At 39.1% G+C, this 22,069-nt stretch overlaps 1 protein-coding gene across 7 annotated transcripts in view; it reads left to right on the top strand.

The window, feature by feature from the left end:
- The window catches only part of SLC4A4 (solute carrier family 4 member 4), a 260,588-nt gene that overhangs the window by 122,410 nt on the left and 116,109 nt on the right, over window positions 1-22,069 (top strand). For 3 of the 7 annotated variants that reach the window (XM_084625777.1, XM_084625778.1, XM_084625781.1), the window contains exons 6-8: window positions 2,963-3,142; window positions 10,841-10,936; window positions 19,846-19,922. In XM_084625777.1, coding sequence (XP_084481903.1) covers window positions 2,963-3,142; window positions 10,841-10,936; window positions 19,846-19,922 — 353 coding nt within the window. The remainder of the gene's footprint in view (window positions 1-2,962; window positions 3,143-10,840; window positions 10,937-19,845; window positions 19,923-22,069) is intronic. The other 4 variants (XM_084625779.1, XM_084625782.1, XM_084625780.1 and 1 more) reach the window with 2 other exon arrangements.

Here is a 22,069-nt window from a genome sequence, read left to right as displayed (position 1 = left end):
AGGGATGAGCAGACTCCTCCACACTGATTGTTATGTTTATCCTTGTATTGTATTTCACATTTAGATACTCCTGTGATTGGAATGCTAAAAATATCTAAGGGCTTGTCTACGTGGTGCTGCAATCTGGACTACAGGGTTGTGAAATGTCGTGTGCTTTAACATGTTGCCCTCTGCCCCATATAGACCCCGCTGCCGTGCACTAAAAGGTTTCTAGTTCACGGTGATGTAGTTCCGTTTTGAACAGGACTAAGTTCACATGCACTAGGTACCTAGTCGGCTATGAATTAGCAGCCTTCTCTGCGTCCGTGTGAAGGGAATTCTACAGGCTGTGTGTCGCATCGGAGACAAAACTTTCAAGTTCACATCTGTTAGGAAAAGACTACATCACAATCGCTGCTGCGTAGAGAATGTTTCTCAGATTTTTGACACAGCTGGCGAGACCAAAAATTGATTTGGCAGGCCAGTTTTCAGAATAGGGTGGTAAAAGGGCATAGGACTTGGCCCACGGTGTGAGTGCTCTGTGCCTACAAAGGCAGGGACTGAAGGGAAGTGAGAGGATTTGCTCCACAGAGCTGCTGATGTCTTTTGAGCACTATGGCAAGATGTTTTTTATATGAAAAGAGCTATAGCATTGCATGACCTATGCTGTCACTGCTGACTGCTGTAAATACTATATTCTCACTAGTGTATGAGAATTTTCAATAAAAGAGGAACAGAAAACAAGCTAGTTAGAGTAATCTCTGGTGGAAGCACAGTTAAAGTAAATAATAACTTGGTTTCAGAATCAGTAAAAATAGCATAATTGATTATTTTTTGAAAGTTCTCCACATAGAAACAGTGAAATATTGTTTTGTAGGCTAGGCTCAAAATGCATCCTAGTGTAAAGTCATCATCAGGTAAGGCATGTTCCTTTATATTCGAAGAGCCAGATTTACCAAAGCTGCCTTTAACATCAGGCCTACAATTTTGAAACGCCCCAAGTTTTGTGTGCTAATTGGGTTAAACAGCTGCTTTTACGTCTGTATCTCGTACGACACCAAGCACAGTCTCTTTGATTCATAACTAATAACTCTGAAATTTGTATGCAAAAACTGGAGATAAAATACCCAAAGACAGCCACTAAAATTGGAGACCCAAAACTTTAATCGCCCAAAATGAGAGGGCTGGTTGAGGCTACTTTGAAAATGTGGCCCTAAATATTCTTTTCTTCCCCTTAAATCTGTGCTCTTATCACTAATGAATTAAATAAAAAATGAATAGCTATGGTTGATATAACTGTATTTCTTGCTCTGCTGCTGTGGAAGCCAGATAGGGACAACTAGTTAACTGCAAACACTATTCCTGGAGTTTTTCAGTCACTGATGACTTTGTTCATGGTGATGACAAACAAGAAAGTAAAACTCAGATTTGTTTCTTTGTACTGTATCAGAAACATGGAAGGTGGGGAAGAGTAGTTTGCCAAGTGGGAAAAAAAAAAAGATAAAATTGACAGGGAAAGAAAAGTTGAGTTTCTCAACAGGTGTTTAAAAAAATAAAATATGAACAGTAAAAATTAAATGGAAAAATTGCCCAAAGCCGCCTCTTTACAAAATGTCTTTTGTCTGCACACATATGTACACACATGCACTCAGGTGAACTGGAGTAGAAATTTTAGGCCTTTTTCTTAGTGATTTGAAAAAGTGTTAATTCTAGGTTGGCATATGAGATCTGACGCCCTGAACTATTTGAGTTGGCAATTTTTTGCCCATTGTGCTTCTAACTTCCGACCTTTTACTTGTGCTAATTAAAAAAAAAAAAAGTAAGAGCTGACACCTTCCCTCCAGGAACCGAAACATTGACTGAATTAATAAAATGGGTAACTTAGTATATGACTTGGATGGGGAATAAAGATTTTCAGTAAATGTGTCTCTCTCTTTTGTTTTTATAAGGATTTCCCTGATATCGGAACTGAATGAGAGGGTTGATGAGAAGGGGGAAGGGTTGGAATGGGGCTAGAAGCAGTTTTATGGAGACTCAGTTAAGGCAGAAACATGCAAGTGTTAAAACAATACATTTTTGCCTGAACTGACAATACTGATGATGGTCAGCAGAGGTGATGATTCCAATGCTGGAAGGGTCCCTCCCTTCTGCAGATAATTTATGAGTGAGGCAGTGGTAGCGGGTTGCAGGAAGAGTCTTAGTAAAGAGCAAGAAAAAGAAAATGCACTTGGATGTGAGACCCCATAAATCCTGGAATATTTGCCTTTGGATGACTTTCCCAAGTTCATATTTATAACAGAATCTCTTTAGGAATCATAGAATTGAGAGTGAGTTCTACCTCATGTGGTTGATGTTAATTTACTGTGGATGTAGGGGTGAACTATGGTTTAATTGTTCAGTCATTCCCAGGAATTTAACTCCATAGTTCTTGCTAAATTGCATTTACCTGGAAACCTATGGAGTGAAATACCTGCCCTATTGAAGTCAATAGGCGTTTTGCCATTGACTTCAGTGGGGCCAGAATTTCACCTGTGGTCTTGCTGTCTTGATGACCGTACGTATCCATGAGCATTTTTCATTCTGTAACGCAGATTCTTTCCCTTTCTGGATGACAGAGAGCATTCCTTACCCCTGAAGTCAATGCAATTACTCGTGTGAGTGTTGTGGGATCTAGCCTTCTATTGGTATGATAGCAGTGTTTCTTCTAGGGACCTCCTGGAACAGGGCTAGTGACTTTTGGAAGACAAACATACTTAAGTTTTGTTTCAAAAGAAATTCTTAAAAGGGAAACCTACTTTTAAAAATAAAAAAATCACGTTATTAAATAAAAAAAAAGTGTTAGAAGAGGGAAAGCCCTTGAACAAGTAGGGTGAACTCAAGAAACCAGACACTTAGCTGAAGGTAGCAGTCTCATAACTGTTAAAGTAACTTTGCTCTTTGTGATTTTCTCCCCCCTCCATTCCCTTATTTCTTATTGTAACAGAGATGGTTGTTGACAATCAAATCGAGACGGGCCTGTTGAAACTAGACATGAAGGACAAGGTCACCTACACGCTGCTCAGGAAGCACCGGCACCAGACCAAGAAATCGAACCTACGCTCTCTGGCTGACATCGGGAAGACCGTCTCCAGTGCAAGTAGGATGTTTACCAACCCTGATAATGGTAATGCAGAGGCCAGTTGGCTATAGCCTTCCCTTTGAAAGAAACCCACAAAAAACTAACTCCATTGCCATCTCATGACCATGCTTTTTCTAACACACAAGTAGTGTAGTGTGCCCTACTGATGATGCATCAGTTATGGGCTCTGCTCCTGTGGCATGTTGCTCTGTCCATATCTTCACTGGACTAACTGGGTGAACACGAGAGGGTACAGTGTGAGGCATCTGATAGCAAAATACAATAATCCCTGGGGCTCACAGAGTAATACTTGCAATGACACTTTCAGACGATGTTGGGGAGGTGATACAGATCAGTGAGTGTGTTCAGTATGAGAACATATAGGGAGAAAAAAGTGCCTGAGACCCTAAAGGCTAGTTGTGTAATCTTATATAAATATAGACCATGTTTTTATGTATATTAAAGTTTCTTATAGAAGGTGTACATAGACTTTTAAAGCAAGGCCCCTGAATATTAATATAAGATAGTAAAAACGAGCTCAGTTTTTAGTACACTATGACCATTGTTCGGTGTGGTGAAAGCTGATTTCCATGAAGCTTTGTTCATCCTAAACAAAATCATCCTATGCAAATGTCTGTATGTATATAAACAGATATAGGGGCATGTGTGTCCCTTAAACATGCATTTGTATGTGTGTATTTGTAGGCACGTACGTGTGTGTAGTTTATACTTGCACTTTATGCATAAATAGCAACTCCATAGCTAAAAGTGCATTGAGATTTGAACTTCGTAAAGAAGACCTGTTAGAAATAGTATCCAGAAAAGCAAGAATAACACGTTAAGCCAGTGAGAGGGCTTCGGCATGGTTTGGAATTTTGCAAACTATGTAAGTGTTGTATAAAGAACAGTTACAAGTTACTGTTTTAAAATAGCAGGAAGTCAAAGTGAGGTGATGGTAATAATACTGTACTAATGGCAGTGAAGTCACTCCGCTTTCTGCATTCTGCCTCCACTTGCATGCCAGCATCTCTCTCGTCATATTTTATTATTCAAATAACTATTCCTCTTTCATGCTGTCCTTTATTTTTGAGGCTTATTTGTGTGTATTTGTGAGAGAGAGCGAGAGAGAAATACTTGCTTTCAATAATAAAAAATACTTATTGCATACCAGTGCCTTGAATAAAGCTGCATTCAGACAGAGAAAATTAAGGTGGAGTAGAATCAATCATGGGAGTGTCTTTGATGTGAACTTTACCAAATTCTCAGGCAGACATTCTGAAAGAGTGAAAAAGGAGGCTTTGGTTCCAACAGCACCGTACAGAAAATTATACTTGTGCTAAACTTAAATATAAAGGAAAGAATGATAGGATTTGCCATGTTAAATCAGATGGTTGGTTCATCCCAAAGAATGTGGGGCCTGATGAAAAGCTGTTGAAGTCAATGGAAGGACTTGCACTGACTTCCGTGGGCTTTGTTTCAGGCCCATACTGCAAGTAGAAACGTCATGCTATACCTGATGCTTCAGAGAAAGATGTATAAACTGCTGTCATGCGCTTAACCTACTATGCAATGTACATTTGGTTAAGGGTACTTAATTCTTTTATGATCCCATAGACAACCATTGAGATTTGATTACCTTTATCTTAATGTACATAACTGTTCAGAGTGTAACCTCTTACTATGAGCTTGGGACCTCTAAGTGCTACTGTAATTCACATAGTAATCAAACAAATATTTTTATTGGTTACAAATAAAAATAATCCAGCCATAGTATTTAACTCTGGCCTCCAGTGTCAGTGAATTTCATAGGTTTAAGTCTGTGGTGTCGGGAGTGCTAGAAACCCTTGTGATAATCTGATATTACTGTGTATGACATGGTTAGGATTGGAGACTCTTCAGAACTGGTGAGGGATTCATTGACACTAAAGGGTGAAAAGTACATTGTAGAGAATGTGCATTCTTCTCCCACACTTTGTTTTCTGTTTTTTTTTAAATTTTTACAGTCCCCCATATGTATGAATGGTCTCCCTCCTCTTTTGTGCCAGCTCTTCATTCAGTCCTTCACTTTTGCAGCTAAGCCCTTCGGTGATGAAACACCAAAATCTCCAACCATTTAACAGAAAACCCAGCCAAACAAAAACCAACCCAAAAACCCTGCAACATTATGAGATTGAATTATCAGCAGATCACTTGTGTATTATGTATCTTAACAATATTCTCTGTCTCTCGTAGCTTGTAAGCCCCTGGGGCAGTCATGGTGTCTTCCTCTATGTATTGTAGAGAGCTGAGCTTCTTGTCAGAACTGGTTAAAAAACATCGCTGATATAATTTGGAAATTGTGTGAGTGAGGGATAAGCACATAACCCTCATCTTTGTGTAAATTAATTTTTAGCCTAAAAAAACAACGCTTACTCAAGTTGGGTCACCAATATAATGGCTAGTTTTTTCATTCATTTCTTTTTAGTGTTGGAAGAAGCATTGTGGTCCAGTGGCCCCACTGAACTGGACTTGAGACCCAGTCCTGTTCCTGGCACTGTCACTGATCTGCTGGGTGACCTTTGACAAGTCAGTTAATTGTTCAGTGCCTCTGTTTCCCTACCTATACAAGGGGGGTAATAAATAATGAAGTGTTATAAATTTTAAGTTAAATAACTTAAAGTTTAAGTAAAGTACTTTGAGTGCTGAGGATGAAAAGGGTTATATAAAAACTACGTATAATAATAAGCACTATTATTATTTATTAATGCTTTTATGAAAAAAAAAGTAAAACCAAAAGTACCTTTGGATGCATGTATGTCACTGCTTGGATTTGAGTGGGTGACCCACATTTACATCTTAAGGCAGAATTTTGCCTTTAAACCTATAGAAATGTAATGAGAACAAGACAACAGCTGTTTTTTGTCATGCCTGATAACAATAAAAGTGCCACCAGCCCATAGTGATTTCTGCCAGGTAGATGGTTCCTTTCAACAGTTCCATTTTGTTTGCATTGTTTTGAAGCTTTCATACACTTTAAAATTTTTATTAAAGCTAATGTTAAAATTATATAATACATAAGTTAAGAAAAGTTTCAGTACATCTGGTTATAGTGCTTAAATTATTCAAAAGTACAAAGGTTGGTTTTAAAGTAATACAATATGTATAGTACATAATCAGCAATAACCCAAATAAGATTAATAAATTTAACGATACAATTATTACTACTGTGTATAGGAGGTTAATGAGAATGGTAGTGATAGTTCCTCCATAGAAGAGATTTGTGCCTTGCCTACTTCTCAGGTCTCTGTGTAATAGGTTTATAGGCTGATAAGATATTTAAACAGCTGCTCTGTGTTCTGCCAATATTAGAACAGATAACTTCTAACCTCCAGTCCACCCTTAAAACAATTTAAACTAAGTTACCAAACTGAATTTAAAGTTACCATTAATTTGACTGTGCTTATACAATGATGTGTATGTTCATTAAAAAAGTATTGAGGAAGTGACATTTAATGAGGTGTAACTAGATTATATAACCTACTACATGTCGGTTAAACCTCAACATTTTATATAACTTATTGGCACTTAATGTGCAATAAAGATTTTTAAATGTGTGTTTGGAACCCATGATTTAACATGTTATCCGATCTTATTAAATTGTTCCTCAAAATAGTTTTCTTTACTAAACAATATTTTAACTGTATGACTATGCTCTTTTTAAAAAATGTAGATTTCCTATCTGCCACTGGATTTCCAATAGCTTTCTTTGGAAACGTTACCTTTATAAACTAAAAAACAGAAAACAGATGAGCGATTTGATTGTATATATTTCATTTGATAGTCAACAGGAATTTATCTGAGGTTCCATTAAGAGCTGGCCCTGTTGTCCACTCTGTGTGAAGTAGTAATACTTTACAGCTGACTAAGATTCCTGACATCTAGATCTCCCCCACTATAAACACTTTAATTTAGGAAGTTATTAAAAAGCTCATTCATGTAAGTTACATTTTAAAACCGTTATCTCTACTCACAACATCTACACACTTTAAAGTAAATACTTAGAACAGAGCAGCGGTTTTTACAGTGTTTGTGTTCTTGAGTGTGAGGGCTACACTAGCAGTTGTGGTGGATCCTAGTGATTTAGGATCTTCCTTCTGTGCTACAGCTCCCCTGCTGTGTTATCTTCACACATCACTATACCGTGGCCCTGATCTTGCAAACACATGTGTCAATCACCATTGTCCTCAATGGGCCATACATAAAATTACTCACACATGTAAGTGTTTTCAGGGTCATGGGCTATTCTTGTTAATCGCTGCTAGCTCTAGAATTGAACTCTGTTCTATATTTAATGGGACACTGTCAAGATGAAAGTTTTATATATATATTAAAATTGTTAAATGGAAATAATTTTTGAAAATAAAATTTACCTGTTACCCATTTTGCTTTTTGCCCTTTGGGTTGGAAAATAAAACTAGGCTTAGAAGTTTCACTTTCTTTTGTATGTCCTTCTCTTTAGCACTAGGTCACTTACTATCCTAAAAGGAGGAAGAACAGTAAAAAAAACAAACAAACAAACAAAAAAAACTTGAAGGTAAAGCCTCTTTTAGGATTATTGCCAATTTTTGTTGTTTAAAGAGCATTTTGTTATTAAACAACTGCAATGTAATTCTCCTTTAATTGTCACATGTCTGGAATTACAAATAATTTTGTTTTGAATCATTAAATGGTATGAAGATTAACATCCGATAACTCACTTCATCTGGAAAAGGGTTAACTTTTTAAAAAACTTACTTTTTATTCTTTTAGAACAAGGGCATGAGCAAGTTTAGGATTGATACACTTTAACCTGTATGCTATCAAAGGTAGCAAGAAAAACAAGGAATATAGAAATAATTATTAGAAACTAAACAGAGAAACAGACTATTTGTTTATATTAAGATTGAGATAGCAAAATCAAGTTATGTAATAAAACTAAGAGGGACTCAATCCTGCAAACCCTGCATATTCTAACAAAGGAGTTGGTGACATTACCAGCATTGACACATTTAGGCTTCTGTGAGGTTGATTATTATATATATCTTTGGCGTATTTGGTTTTGTTCGTGTCACTTATGGGGAAGGAATCTGGGGAGTTCTGTATACATTTCACAGTAGGAAAACTTGAATGAACAGAAGTTTAATAATTTCTTAACTCATAAATTAGTTGTTTTTGTACTCTCACTTTATAATGTGCAAGTCCCCGTGGGATGACTCTTAAGAAGCAGCTCACTCAATGTGTTCGACTGTTGCCCTGTATTGGCTAGCCCACAGAGGAGCTCTTGCTTCTATTGCTGATGTCTCATGGATAATCTGCAGCTCAGGTGGTAGAGGCCTATATGTTTGGAGCCAAAGAACTTGGGTTCTAGCTCAGCTAGTGTCCATGATGTCTTTAAATTGCAGAATACGGGGTTGTTACAATTTGATGTGATGCACAAATAGTTTGGAAAAGACCACGGCGGTGTTTTTAAAATCCATTTTCATATTCGCTTTTATTAAAATTACTTGGAAATATGTGAAATGTGTGTAAAATTCAGCATTGTAAGAGGGGGAGATTTTCAAAAGCACAAATAGGAGCTAGGTTCCCAACTTCCATAGACTTCCAATGGCAGCTGGTTTGGTGCCTTTTGAAAATCTCACCCAGGATGACCATCTCTTCATTACAGGGGCTGGCACAATCATTCTGTTCCCAATTCATTTGTTTAATTACTTCTCTTAAAACGACAGATATTTAAATTGGCCAAAACACTTTTGAAGTTTAAAATCCTTCGATGGCAAAGGTATGCAATAAATGTTTTTATTCACAAACGTATAATTAGGGTTGAGACTTGGTCTTGCCCAGCCAACATTGTTTACAAGAGGAACTTTCCCCAGAAATCATTTTGCTTTGTTTGGATCCACTGATATGAAAGAGGCTGTGCAAATCATAATAATTTCCTAATCATCATCATAATTTGATGGAGGAGAGTAAATATGGGCTATTCATTTCAAGTACTCTGTTGCTTGAACAAGAGGCAGATGGTAAGCAAAAGTAGACAAGGCAAAGATCTTCTCTTGGATCTTGTTGGCTGGAGCTACCAAAAGTTGCTCTTTCAAAGGCACTGTCCTTCATGTTTCTTCATAAAATCTGCAATAATTTCAACAATAGCTTCAAAAATGTTTAATTGAAATGTTGGTTTCCAGCATGAGGAAGAGGACTGCACTATTGCATCTCATTTTGTAAGTTGACTCTGAGTGTTCATCATGTTAATTCTGAGGTTTCCTTTCTGGTCACTGAATATGGCATTATTAAGAAAGACGGAACAATAGTTTTAGGCACTGGATTTCACAACAGTCTTTGGCTATCTGGCAAGGCATTCCAGTCCTGAAATTTTAGAAGCTTTTGAAAATCTACTTAGTGTATTGGGCTGCACACAGGACTAGAAGACCAGAATTCCTGAGTTTTTAATCCCCACTCTGACACTGACTCAGTGTGTGTCACAAATCTTAGTTTGCCAACTTGTAAAATGAGGATAATACTGACCTTGCATTATGCAGGTATATGAGGATTAGTTAGAAAATGCTCATCGGTGTTTTTTGAAGCGGAAAAATGCAATGCACTATAAATTTTAGCCATTGTTAGAGGGCTAGTTTTCCTTCTTGCTAGAATCTTGAACACCGACACCATGCAAGCTGACAGCTCTCCTGATAAATGAGTAAATCAGTCAAATGAGCAGAAAAAAGGCAATAGAAAATTGAGTGTGTGTGTGTCCTTAATACATAGTCATGTTACAAAGCACGGTGTGTATTGTGTATGTTTTTTAAATACCTAGTGCACATTATATAGAGGGTTGCCAGGAGGAGGATGCTGAGTTGGTTGGTTGTTTTTCTCTGAGCTGACACCAGTAGTTTGCAAGTAGAAGTGTTTAAAATAACCACGTTTGTTATAATGCTTCTTATAGGCTAGAACGTGTTCAAGAGTACAACAAAGAACGATGAATATTGACAATGGAACACTTTTTTTTTCTTTTTAAATGTTTTGCTGTACAGTACAATACAGCTTTATTTTGTACAGTGTCTTTCATACACACTGTGTCCCAAGTCTCTGTAGAGTTGAATAATACAGGAACAGAGTTAAATAACAGCACAGGGAGACAGAGATTTAGGAGGAAAAGAGATGTTTTCAAATGATATTTGAAAACAGCAGGAGAATTAGTCATTAGCATTATTTAAGGTACCACAAAATGGAGTACATTTACAGAACACTAATTGCTGTATATCTGGCTATGTGCAGTGGTCAAGATGCTCAAAGCTGTGCTCCTAAAGAGAACTGATTAATTTTTCAAAGATGCTGGCCACTTGCAGCCCCTATAGATTCCCCTGGGAGCTGGGGCTGCTCTGTAATTCAGGCTATTTAGGTAAGTGAATTTGGATTTAGATGCCTAACTTTAGGCACCCAGGCTTAAACTTTTTGACCAGTATGTATTAACCTACAAGACACAGTGACCAAGTGCTGAAGGGTGAAATTGGAATGGGGTTTTTCATGTCCTCCTAAGAGCTATTCCCAGAACAATGTTGCTATGTGGAGAGGTGGGTTTGTGTGTTTAACAATGTGAATGTTCGAACACTGTCTTTCCTAACTTGCTTGTGCAATTGCTTTAGCTTTTTTACTACTTAACTTTGCTCTCTTCCTCCTCCTCGCTGCTGCTATTGTCTCCTGCTCTGTCTTCTGCTTTCAACACTAAAGCACGCAGCCCACTTGAGAGTTCTGTGCCCTGCCTAGCAACCCGCACGTTGGATGATGAAATCCGGGTGCAGCGCAGCCCCAGCGTGGGATGGCTAAGTAAGTCAATGATTGGGAACATGGTGGGGAGGGCAGAGCCACTGCAGGTGAATGAGTTAATTTGGAGAAACATAGAAAGGGGGAACACTTAGCACTTAAAATTCTTAAATATATGCACTGCCATATTAATAGCCAGAGAGAGATTGGAACTCCTCTCTGCATAGACTAGATACAGCGATAGCTGTTCATGTGTCCCTGGGATGCCCCAACAGTGTTTCCTGCTCTTTTCTCGAAGTTCCATCCTCTAGTGGTAGTTCTGGTTCCATTCCGATTCAGACTCTTGTCTCTCTCCTAAGTCAGCCACTGAAATTATCAATGAGAGGCAATGGATATGGTGGTTTTTTGATGGAGACGCCTTCCTTCTAGGGACCAGACCAAGACCATGAACTCATTCACTAGGTCACTGAACAGCCAACACATAACAGCTTCCAGTCTGGAACAAAGTCAGGTTGTCAAACTACAGGTGAAAGGCCCCATAATCTCATTACCAATCCCTCAAAGCAGCTATGACTAAAGAATTAGATTTAGTAAGTTACCTATTATTTATGTATTTAAATATCTGATATTAAGGAAGTTTTTAATAAGGTTTGCCAGTTGTACAATGTATTACAAATGCAAAGTTTAATTTCAGTTCCTTACAAATGAAATATGCATTTATGTAGGTTTCCATATATCACAGAGCTGGCAAAACTCCACAAATGTATTGTTCAGTGATGAGCTGAGCTTTGTTCAGGACCTGTTTCTACCACTGCTCTTCATGTTGTCTTGCTGATTTCAGTGGAACTGCTTTCAGAGCAAGGTACCATCAATACAATGATGATAGAATTGGGTTCTTTACAAAGTTACATAGTTGTTTTTAGGTTTCAGAGTAGCAGCCGTGTTAGTCTGTATTCGCAAAAAGAAAAGGAGGACTTGTGGCACCTTAGAGAAACCTTATAGTTGTTTTTAGTAATCTTCAAATGTTTGAATTGTGAACATTTAAGTTGTCAGAACAATAAAAGGTAATTATACATCCTATTAGTAGAATGAAATGTCAAGTTGAAGAGGTTTTGATTGGTTTATTTTTTTGTGCCAGCACCTGATTGTATAAATCCAAGGGGTAACATTACTGATATCACAGAAATGGTTAGTTGATTTGGCCCATATTCAGGAAATTATTCCTATTTAGCAGAGCACTTAAGCATATGCGGCACATACTTTAGAGATAAGCATGTTCTTCAGGGCTTTGCTGAATTAGGACTTTAATGCAGAAATTAATTTCTTCCAATCTAATTGCGTAGAAGAATGAGCTTCTGAGGATTGACATAGCATGGTTTCTTGTTCCTCTGCTCCCAGACTCTTCTTTATTTGCATCTGAGTAGTGTATTAGCTGGGCTCTTGAAGATTAAATTTTTTTCCCACCACTCTATTTTCTGTTCTTTTTCTCTTCTTCTGAGTCAGCGTTGCTAGAATTTCTAGCACATTGCCTCTATATTGTATTTATTTCAGTAGCAGGACACCACTGGGGGGTGAATAACATTGTGTTAATTCACGTCATTTAAAGAAATTTCTAGGGCCCCATTCTTTTTGGTTGGCACAAAGCCATGGAACTTTTGTGCAGTATTGGCAATTTCCCAGGAAAAACTAGTTTAGGACAGGGTGCTGGTAAAAACTGGCTTACATCTGGATTAAACTGGGAAACGGGGAGGGAGAGAAGGGGAAGCATCCCTGTTCAACATGCATGGAATGAATTTTTTCAAGCTTTGGATACATCCATTCAAACCTGAGGAATAGGCTTGGTCTATCCACTGCGTCAAAGTCGGTCTGCTACAGAATATTGCGTTGCCAAGTGGACCTGGACCGGCAGTCTGCAACTCCGCATGCTTAGTGCTTCAAGCCTACCCCTCTGCATTACTGTCATGTTCATATAACCAGATGTTTTTGACTTTTATATAATATTGAAAACGGAAATGAGTCATGACATGTATACCTTCTTGGAGGAAAATACTGAACCAAATATATGCAGACATTCTGATGTTCGGTATAATAATTACATATATTAGCAGTACACCCACTGCAGTTGTACTTTAATTTAGGGTTGTACAAATAAAATCGATGAATCTACTGCCTTATGTAACCACAATTTGAATATGTAACTAAAACTAAATGTAATGGGGTGTGCATAATGAAACAGTTTTTAAAAAATGCCTTGAACTGGGACTAACTAGTTTTTCATGGTAAAAACTGCCTCTGTCCATCCCTGCTTTTGTGGCAACGTTGTTTAGCAAGGATGCCACATGCTACTAACAGAGTCTACTCAAGTTTGTATTTCTCCAGCTGTTGATGTCTACATGCTAGGTGGGATCGCTTTTTAGTTGCACACTTTTTTAACACAAGGCCGTTTAAGTGCTGCTGGTTTTTTGCTTGCTTGTCTTATAAATCATATTTCTTCTTCTTCTTCCCTCTCCATGGTTCGTCACTCGTCCTTTCCTCTCTTCAGTATGCATTTTTCTTTCTTGTAGCAAGTGACGCCATTCATATCTTACAGTTTTGTTTTTCCCACAAGGAAACGCTCTTTTTTTTCTGTGAGCCTATGGAAAAATTCCTAGATGTAACTCCTGCCAGTACTGGAAAAGCAGCCTGTAGGAAATGGGATCTTAGCTCAAGGATAAATAAAGTTTGGCTTAAAGATCTTTAGTGACTTGAGGTCAGGGTCACCTCAGTTGGAGTTGGGAGGTGCAGACTAGAAACTGCAGCTCCCTGAACCAGCAAGTCTTGCTGTATTTCTTGAGTGTGAATGGGTGGGAGATTGGAGTCCCAACTGCTGCTTCCTCTTAGGTATTCCTCTGAGGAAAGGCAACTTCATCTTCTGCTGGGGATTTTACAGGAGCCGGGCCAGGGGAAGATGTGGAGGAGGGGAGACGCTGAATCCGCACATTGCCCTGGTTACCATGGTCGTGTCACCATGACCCTGCTCACTTTTTGGGTCAGCCTGGCCCTTTGCTGGTTCCCTGGGTGGAAGGGAGGTTTTGGTAGCATTGTGACATCCCATAACCTCTCCCTGGCAGTCTCTAATGCAGTGAGCCTGCCATGGTGGGGATATTGTTACATTCAGACAAGAAGCAGCTGCGTTGGGACTGATGGCATTAAATGGTTGGTGGTCTTGCTTGTCTTTGCGACAGTCCATGCAGCAGTGCTGCTTTTTGACAGAGAAATTTGGTCAGATCCGTACATGCTGCATCTGTTGTTATGCTGTTCTGGGAGTCCTGAAGCATCCATGCCACATTGCTCAGCCATCGTCTTGTATTGAGAAGCTTTGGGGTAACTTTTAAAAGCAAGGCAGTGCATGCTGGGATGCAGTTCAGAGGGTCAGGTCAACTGGTACAGATACAATACTTGCAGCTTCCCATCCATGCTCTGAAGAGGCCAATGCAGCAAGTGCTCATTTGTGCCTGGCCTGAACTGAAGACCTTGTCCCAGAGTTTGACACCAATGCTTATAAAATGTCTTGGAAGAATGTGGTGTGTGGATGTGAAACTTGCAAAGTGTTGCAAGCTCAAGGTGTTGGAGCCTATACTCTACCTCGGCCAGGTGGCTAAAAGGAGCTGAAGATATGCGTCATCTGTACCTGACAGCTATATTCAGTCAGGATTGTGAGAAGCTCACTTCTTCCCATCGGCTACAGGCACTTCCTTAGGCTCTGATACGCAGGTCTAAGGGTGAACAGAACAGTGAGTGAAGACTTTGTAGCTTGTTGTGCCAAGTGAAGATAGAAAAAATAGGCCTGAATTTAACAGGTGGTGTGTTTCATCATTAAAGACCCAGGATAATTAGGAGTGATAGCTGCTTATACCAGGTCTGAATGTTGCCCTTTACCTCCTGCACTCAAGTCTTCTTATCTATGAGGAAAGTCAAGGAATTGTGACTCTCTCGAAAAAAGAGAAACACGAGGAGTTAACCTGAAGATGACACTTGCTCTCCATACAGGGTTCCTTTAAAAGAAGATTCAAGATCCAAGAACCTATTTGTGGCTATCTGTTCAAACTATTTACATGCTCCTTTAGGGTCAGTTCTCAGTGAGAGTCTGAATTCAGGAGTCTGGTTTCTTGTGCACTGAGTATTTCCAACACCTGTTACTCCTAAATTTCCAAAAGTAGCTGGTGATTTAGCCACACGGCTGTTACTGAAAGTAAAGAAAAAGGACTTGTTTTGAAAATGTAGGGAATTAGGGTTAAATCTTTCCCCTGATATCCAGTGGGTTGGGATGGGAATGAGTGTGAAGGTGTTGGGAGCTGTGCATCCTATAAAATCAGCAACTGTGCATGCAAAGTGCACTAACTGCTGTGTTATAAAATGCAGAGTGATGTGCTAGCAGGATCAGGCATTAAGTCTCCATCAGAAAGGATTCATAAACATGAAAATGCAGGTAAATGTACAGCCAAAAACATTAAGAACAAGTGTTCATACTTGAGATTTAGAGTAAATGGTTATTTTATTGGTCCTTGGTTTTCCAGCTGTGACTGTTGGCTGTTCTTTAACGCTGAGGTTAGCCAACTGAAGATTGGATTACCTGCAGTTTATTTTGTTGAAAGACGAAAGCCTTTCTGCCTGAAAAAAAATGCCAAGGTTAAACCTATTTATTTTTCACAGCGGTTAGTAGAACGTCTGGACTTAGTTTGTGGCTAAAGTAAGTCATCATCGCATCACAAGTAGCGATGCCATAGTTACAGCTGAGATGGCTACAGCTCTGCCTCTCAGAAACAGAAGGTGGTACAGAATATGACTTTTTCTTTAGGGTCACTTCCTTCCCCCACTGAGTTCAGTGGGACTTTTGCCCCTGACTGAAGTAAGGCCAGGATCACAGAACCCTTTTTGAGAAGTTTCATTTGGAGGAAACCTAGTGCTGTTACTGTGACGTTGCTGTTGTCTCCCCACTTTTGATCTGAAGACTCCTCACTAGCAATATGAGTGGTAGCTGGAAGGGCAGGGTTTTTTGGAGAGCCCCTCTGATCTGGAGTTCATTTACCTTGTTTGGATTAACAGTTTTTTCTACCAATGTACTTCAATCGTAAATCAAGACTGGATGTTTTCCTGAAAGATCTACTCAGGTTCAAACAGGAATTAAGGGAAATTCTATGGCCTGTGTTATACAGAAGGTCAGACTGGGTGATCAGAGTGGTGCCTTTTGGCCATATAATCTATTAATCTGTTAACCTAAAATACAGCATTCTGGGCATGTTAGTTCAGTCTTGGGCATCTCATAAGAAAGATCACACCAAATTTTGTGATGTGGACAGATATCTACTGCTGAGTAGCTGGAAATTGCCCCACTCAGTCCATGTGTGGCCCATTCGAGGTTTGGACCTAGAAATCCAGATGTTAGTTCATCAACAGGACCATCTTTTTCAACAGAAAATGGAATTACACCTTGAGCAAATAGCCTTCCCCATAACAGCACAGCAGAAATCAGCACCAAAACTTTTCTGAGTACTCTCAAATGCATTAAAACAGTTTGGAACATTGTTTTAAATAAAGCAATTGGCAAGTTTTTAGGTTTTTTTCCCACCCCAAAGTTTTTTTCTTTGTTTGTTTGTTTTTAAATTTGAAGCCACTCTTGCAATGGCCTGTCTCAGTGACCATATGAAATAGTTGCAGCCACTGCCAAGATTTGGAGATCATATGACAAGAAGAAAAGCTTCTTGGACAATGAGAAATCAATCCCAACATCTCCCCATATGCTGCTGCAGCCAACAAGCATTCCGGGCTACCCAGCCCAATAGCAATGGGTAGGTGGTGAATGTGGGATACAGCTATTCTGTGCCCTACCCATGAGCATTCACATCTTCGACGGTATGTGAACTTCTTCAAAGCTGTTTAGCTCAGCTGTAGTCAATATTGTCTGTTTCATCTCTCATTTAATGATAGGAAAGGCCACTCGGTAGAAACCTTTTGCTTCAATTCACCCAGCTGTGTGATACCAATTATTGGTTTGAACAAGTTCTATATTTACAAAAAATGGCTCCCCGTGTCTTTGCTTTCAGATGATCAAAACTCCCCTCCATGCTTCTCCACACAGTTCCAATTTTTCTTTTTAACCCATATGTACATTATGTACTTGTGTAAAAAATAATTCCCAGAATTGGCAGCCTGTCTGTAACTTTTTAAAACTAATGAATCAACTAAATGCAAGAAGAAATATCACTGGGTTTTAATAATGCACTATAGGATTCAAAGAATCCAGCCTTATTTTGCTTCTCCATTTCTTCTATGCTCTGTGGCAAATATTTCTTTACGTTTTTTTCAAAATGAGGAAGGTTGTTTTCAGAAACCCAAAGCAAAGGTGTATATTGTAGAATAGCCTTAAATATGCCATCAGGCAAATTTGATGGATTTTTCCCCTCGTGAATTTGTTTATCATGTATCATACATACACAAAGCACAAATCAGATACTTTACTGAAACTTTAGGGGCACCATTAAGGTTGGCATACTGAAAGTTAAATCAGGGAACATTTGAGGCTGCACATAACTGGTCTCAGGCATGTAATTTCCCCCTTACGGGTAGGTGCTCTGGGAAAATTTTATATGGGGTTGGCTTGGATGATGGGAGGAAGTTTGCGGGTCTCCTTTCATAGCATCTATCCAAGCTCAGCTGCTTACTGCTGGTTCTTTTAGCCATTCTTGTTCAAAGTAATAATAAACTATGTGAATATTGTAATTAAAACTGGATCAGGAAAAAAATATCTTGAGTCTGTCCATTTACTTTCCTCCCAGTGAGTCCAAACCCTTTTGATTACTTGAAAGTTGTCTCAATATGTATAGATAGCCTCATCTTAAAAGCGGAGGGGTGTGTGTGTATATATGTGTATATATATGTGCATGCTGTATACACAAGTAAGGTTAACAATGGAGATAAAAAGGAAAGTAAATTGGAACTTCCCTAAGCACTGGTGACCCTCTTATAGAACCTCTAGGAAATCCCTACTGAAAGTCATTTAAATTTATGAAATTTGAGAAGACCAGAATAGCAGTCTGCTGGTCCCCGTCCTGGATAAATAAGTTAGGTAGACATGTTCTAGGACCCTGGATTTTGTTTTTTAACTTGCACCACTTCAGTGTCACAGAAGATGTATAGAATCATACAATATCAGGGCTGGAAGGGACCTCAGGAAGTCATCTAGTCCAATCCCCTTCTCAAAGCAGGACCAATCCCCAATTTTTGCCCCAGATCCCTAAATGGCCCCCTCAAGGATTGAACTCACAACCCTGGGTTTAACAGGCCAATGCTCAAACCACTGAGTTATCCCTCCCCCTTACTTATTGGAAGATGAATCAAATTGGTGCCATAATATCACTTGTGCCCCAGAAGTTTTTAATTGAATTCCTTATCAGAAAAGGGGGCTTGAGAGCAGTGTTGTTGCCTTAACAAAGGGTGTCAGTTGCTTACCAATCTTGGCACCGGAGTTACTTCTCCAGCCGTGCGAAGGTGGTTGAATATCGTAACATTAGGAATAGACTTTCAAAAGAGCTCAGTTCCTAATTGTGCACCTGAATGGAGTAACCAGGTTTTCACAGAGTGCTCCGCTCCCAGCAGCTTCCAGTGAGAACAGTGGGAGCTGCTTGGTACTGATCTCTTTTGGAAACCTGGCGTTTGGATTTTAGTTTGAACAAACCTTCATAAATTAAGAGGCTTATTTTGAGACACATCCCAACCGAGAGTCTGAAAACTTGGTTGGGAAATCTTACAGCAGCACTCTGAGATTTTTCTGTATCTCCTCTTCTGGTCCTGACTAGAAAAATCTATGGTAACAGGCAGCCTCTCTTGCTGTATGTCAGAACTTCTGGTTCCAGCAGAAGTTGCAGAGAACATATCCTAACATTTCAGAACCATAAAAAGAGCATACTTGGAAACTGACATGCCTTTCAGATTGAGGGTATTATATTTGTCATCAATGTCTCTCTTTGGCTTGCTGTTTGATTTTTTTTTCTTCTTCTCCTCTCTTGCGGTTATGACTGTTCCTGTGTGTGGGTGTTTTTTTTTTTTAAATAAAATATTAAAGGGTTCTAATAGAATTTTAGAAATGGGTGAAGGTTTGGTGGCTGCTTATTTTTCTAAGTTATTTCCTCCTTTCTGCTGCAGTGCCTGAAAACATAAGGTTCAACTGGAATAATTGTCCATAAGCTTGCGCACAATTACTCTCTGGCTTTGCTGCCTTGAGGTCTGCTAGGTTACTTCACTGACATTTTAAGGCTGAGCAGTGTGAATCTTGTCAATCACCTCTTTGAAAGAGAGGTTAAGTCCACCTATTTAAACTATTGGCCTCTGTCTTCTGGGTAACTTCAGTCCGCTATCCTTTTGATTACAGTGGTTTACACCAAGTTGATGCGCAGATAGCTTTCTCTTTTGTTTAGCAATCTCAGAATTAGCCTATGGTTGACAGGGAGGATGTCTAACAAGGTAATTGGAAGAAAAGGAATTTCTTCTAAACAGCATCCGCTGATACTATAGACAGGCTCCCAGTAAGCATTGTTGAATAAACCAGCTGTTCGGTCGGCTTACTTAGAAAGCTTCCTATTCTATTAACTGGGGGGAAGACTGTAGGAGGTGTTACCTGTCAAACATGTCCAGGAGCAGCGCTCAAACTCTGTTTGTTTTTTTGGAAGTGCCTTAACTTTTATTTTATTCGTTTCATACTTAACGTGGTAATGTTGTGGATCAGATCCTATGAAACTTTAGTTTCCTTCTACCAGTTTTGCCACTTTGAACTCCATAAGGCACCCTGTATCAGGCTCTACAATTTTTCCAATTTGGCCCACTACCCTGCCCTCCTTATGTAGCCCTTTGGAAGGTTGTGCTATAGCCAGGCCCTCTGTGCCCTTTTTGCAGGGTTGTAACAGATGCCTTAACTGGTATTGACCTTGTCCTTGCAGGCAGTCCAGCCATGACCCATAGAAACCTGACTTCCACCAGTCTGAACGACATCTCTGACAAACCTGACAAGGAGCAGGTAAGCTTCAAATTCTGACTGCATTTGAAGTTGTACCGAGGGAGTGGGTGAGTTTGGAGGGAGAATTTGAACCATAAAACTGGAGTGCAAGAGATGGGCAAGAAACAGGTAAGTAGATGGATCAGGTGCTCTGCACAGCCCACTTACAAAACACCTCAATTGTAAGTATCAGCCATTTATAACGCAGCAGCTGTGGTAGTATCAGAGATGAAGCAACCACTGCTTGCGGTAGTTTGTGGTGTGACTAAGAGATCTGGCAGCCATATTGCTGATTGACTGGTTAAGCAAAGTATGTTGTCCTTTTCCTTGAGAAGTGAATGGATAACATCTAGCTTCTGATTATCTCCAGCTTTCCTCTTCATGTTGAAAGAGAGATGCATACTTTCAGCCTAGGTTCCACAACACACTTCATAGTAGATGGTATGACTTGGAGCTGCTTGTACCCCAGGGTGTGCACTCTCCTCTATTGGGTGATGAAGTCCTTATCAGTGATCACTTCAAAAATGCACATTTGACCAAAAAGGTCTTAAAAGAAAACGAAGATGATATATAAAAAAAAAATAAAAGTTGGATTGGATAGACCTGTGATGTCAATGAACATAACATCTTTGTTACTAGCCTCCAATAATTTGCCTGTTTGAGGTTCTCTGAATCGGACAGTGTTTTTGGTGCCTTTGTACATGCTGAGGGAATCATACTCATTTCCTTGGTGTGTTTTCTCATCTTTTCAGAGCGTTTCGGATATTAAAGAGTAAGTTTATTTGAACACTTTGAAAGCTAGTGTCTGAATAAATGCTCTGTGCAAATTTCAATCATCCTTCTGTTACAGATTCTCAAGGTGTGACTGTTTCTCTGGTGGCATCTTTTCTTTCTTTTTTTCTACATTGTTTAGTCCTTTTTATTTCTTGATGCAAAGGAGAATTATACAGTTAATGTATTTCCCTGAGAATTTTATGATCAGCCAGGTGAGAATGGCTCAAGTCCTTCACAGTGATAGTTGCTGGCAATGTTGGTGCTGCTTATTTGGGTTTTTGTGTTAAAGGGGCACATGGACACAGTCACTGTAAGAAAAAGAGTTCAAAATAACTTCAGGTTCTACAACTGCCTTTCAGTGCCCCCAGCCAATTTTTGTGTTTTATGCTATCGCATATTTCTCTGATTTAAAACAAATTCTCTCCCTGTTTGTTCTGTGGAAGATTCACACAAAAGGGGGAAAGAACTGACTGGAGAAACACCGAAATGGACTATGCAAAAACTGCAGTCAAATGCATGGAGTAAACAAAGTAGAAAGAATAGAGAGAGACGTTTTGCTGTCTAATCTTAGTTTTAATAATCTGTTAAAAATTACTTCCAAGAAAGTTTTTTTTTTCTCCCCCCAAAATATCCAGTTTTGTCAAAGCCAAATCATTTTGTGGAGATAGTTTGATTTTGAGAGAGCAAGATACCCTCGCTGTAGATGTGTTGAGGTTCTGCCTTGGAATCTTTTAGACCCAGGGTCAAGTCCTTGTTTTGCCTGAATCAGAAGAATTGGGGATGAAGAGCTCTGCTGTAATTCAGGCAGAGCAAAAACTTGAAACTGAGTCTCTCACATCTCAGGCCAGCTCCCTAACCAACAGGCAGTGGAACAAAAACACAACGGTGTGTTTTTCAGAAAAATGCTTTCATTCCCACGTGGAACAAAAACCAATTGCAAAACCTCAGAAGTTACCACAGGATGGAATTGCCATCCTCCGTGCTCTGGTTGGTAATGTCTTTCAAAGTATGTGTGTGTATTTACACATACACTCTCTCTGATTGTAAGGAAGCCTTGATGAATATTTTTATTCATAGAAAGGAACATGGGGCAAAATTCTGTATTTAACAGGAAAAGCAGCAATGTAATATAGTATAAAATGTTTTGTAATAAGGATCCCATGTACTCAGTAGCAAGCTGGACCTAAATACTGCAACAATTTCCTCAGTTTTCTGCAGCAAAAACATGCTGAATTGTATGTCACTGAAATTTTGGTGGAAGCATTAAGCAAATCCAGAAAATTAGTTTTTTTTTAAATTGCATTTAATATAAAATGAATAACACAATCAGTTATATTAATACTAACAGCCGTGTTAGTCTGTATTCGCAAAAATAAAAGGAGGACTTGTGGCAC

The sequence above is a fragment of the Lepidochelys olivacea genome (genome assembly GCF_965140295.1).
Source record: "Lepidochelys olivacea isolate rLepOli2 genome assembly, chromosome: 4".
NCBI lineage: Eukaryota > Metazoa > Chordata > Testudines > Cheloniidae > Lepidochelys > Lepidochelys olivacea.
The sequence above is the reverse complement of the archived record's forward strand: the minus strand, read 5'-3'. Positions and strand labels throughout refer to the sequence as shown.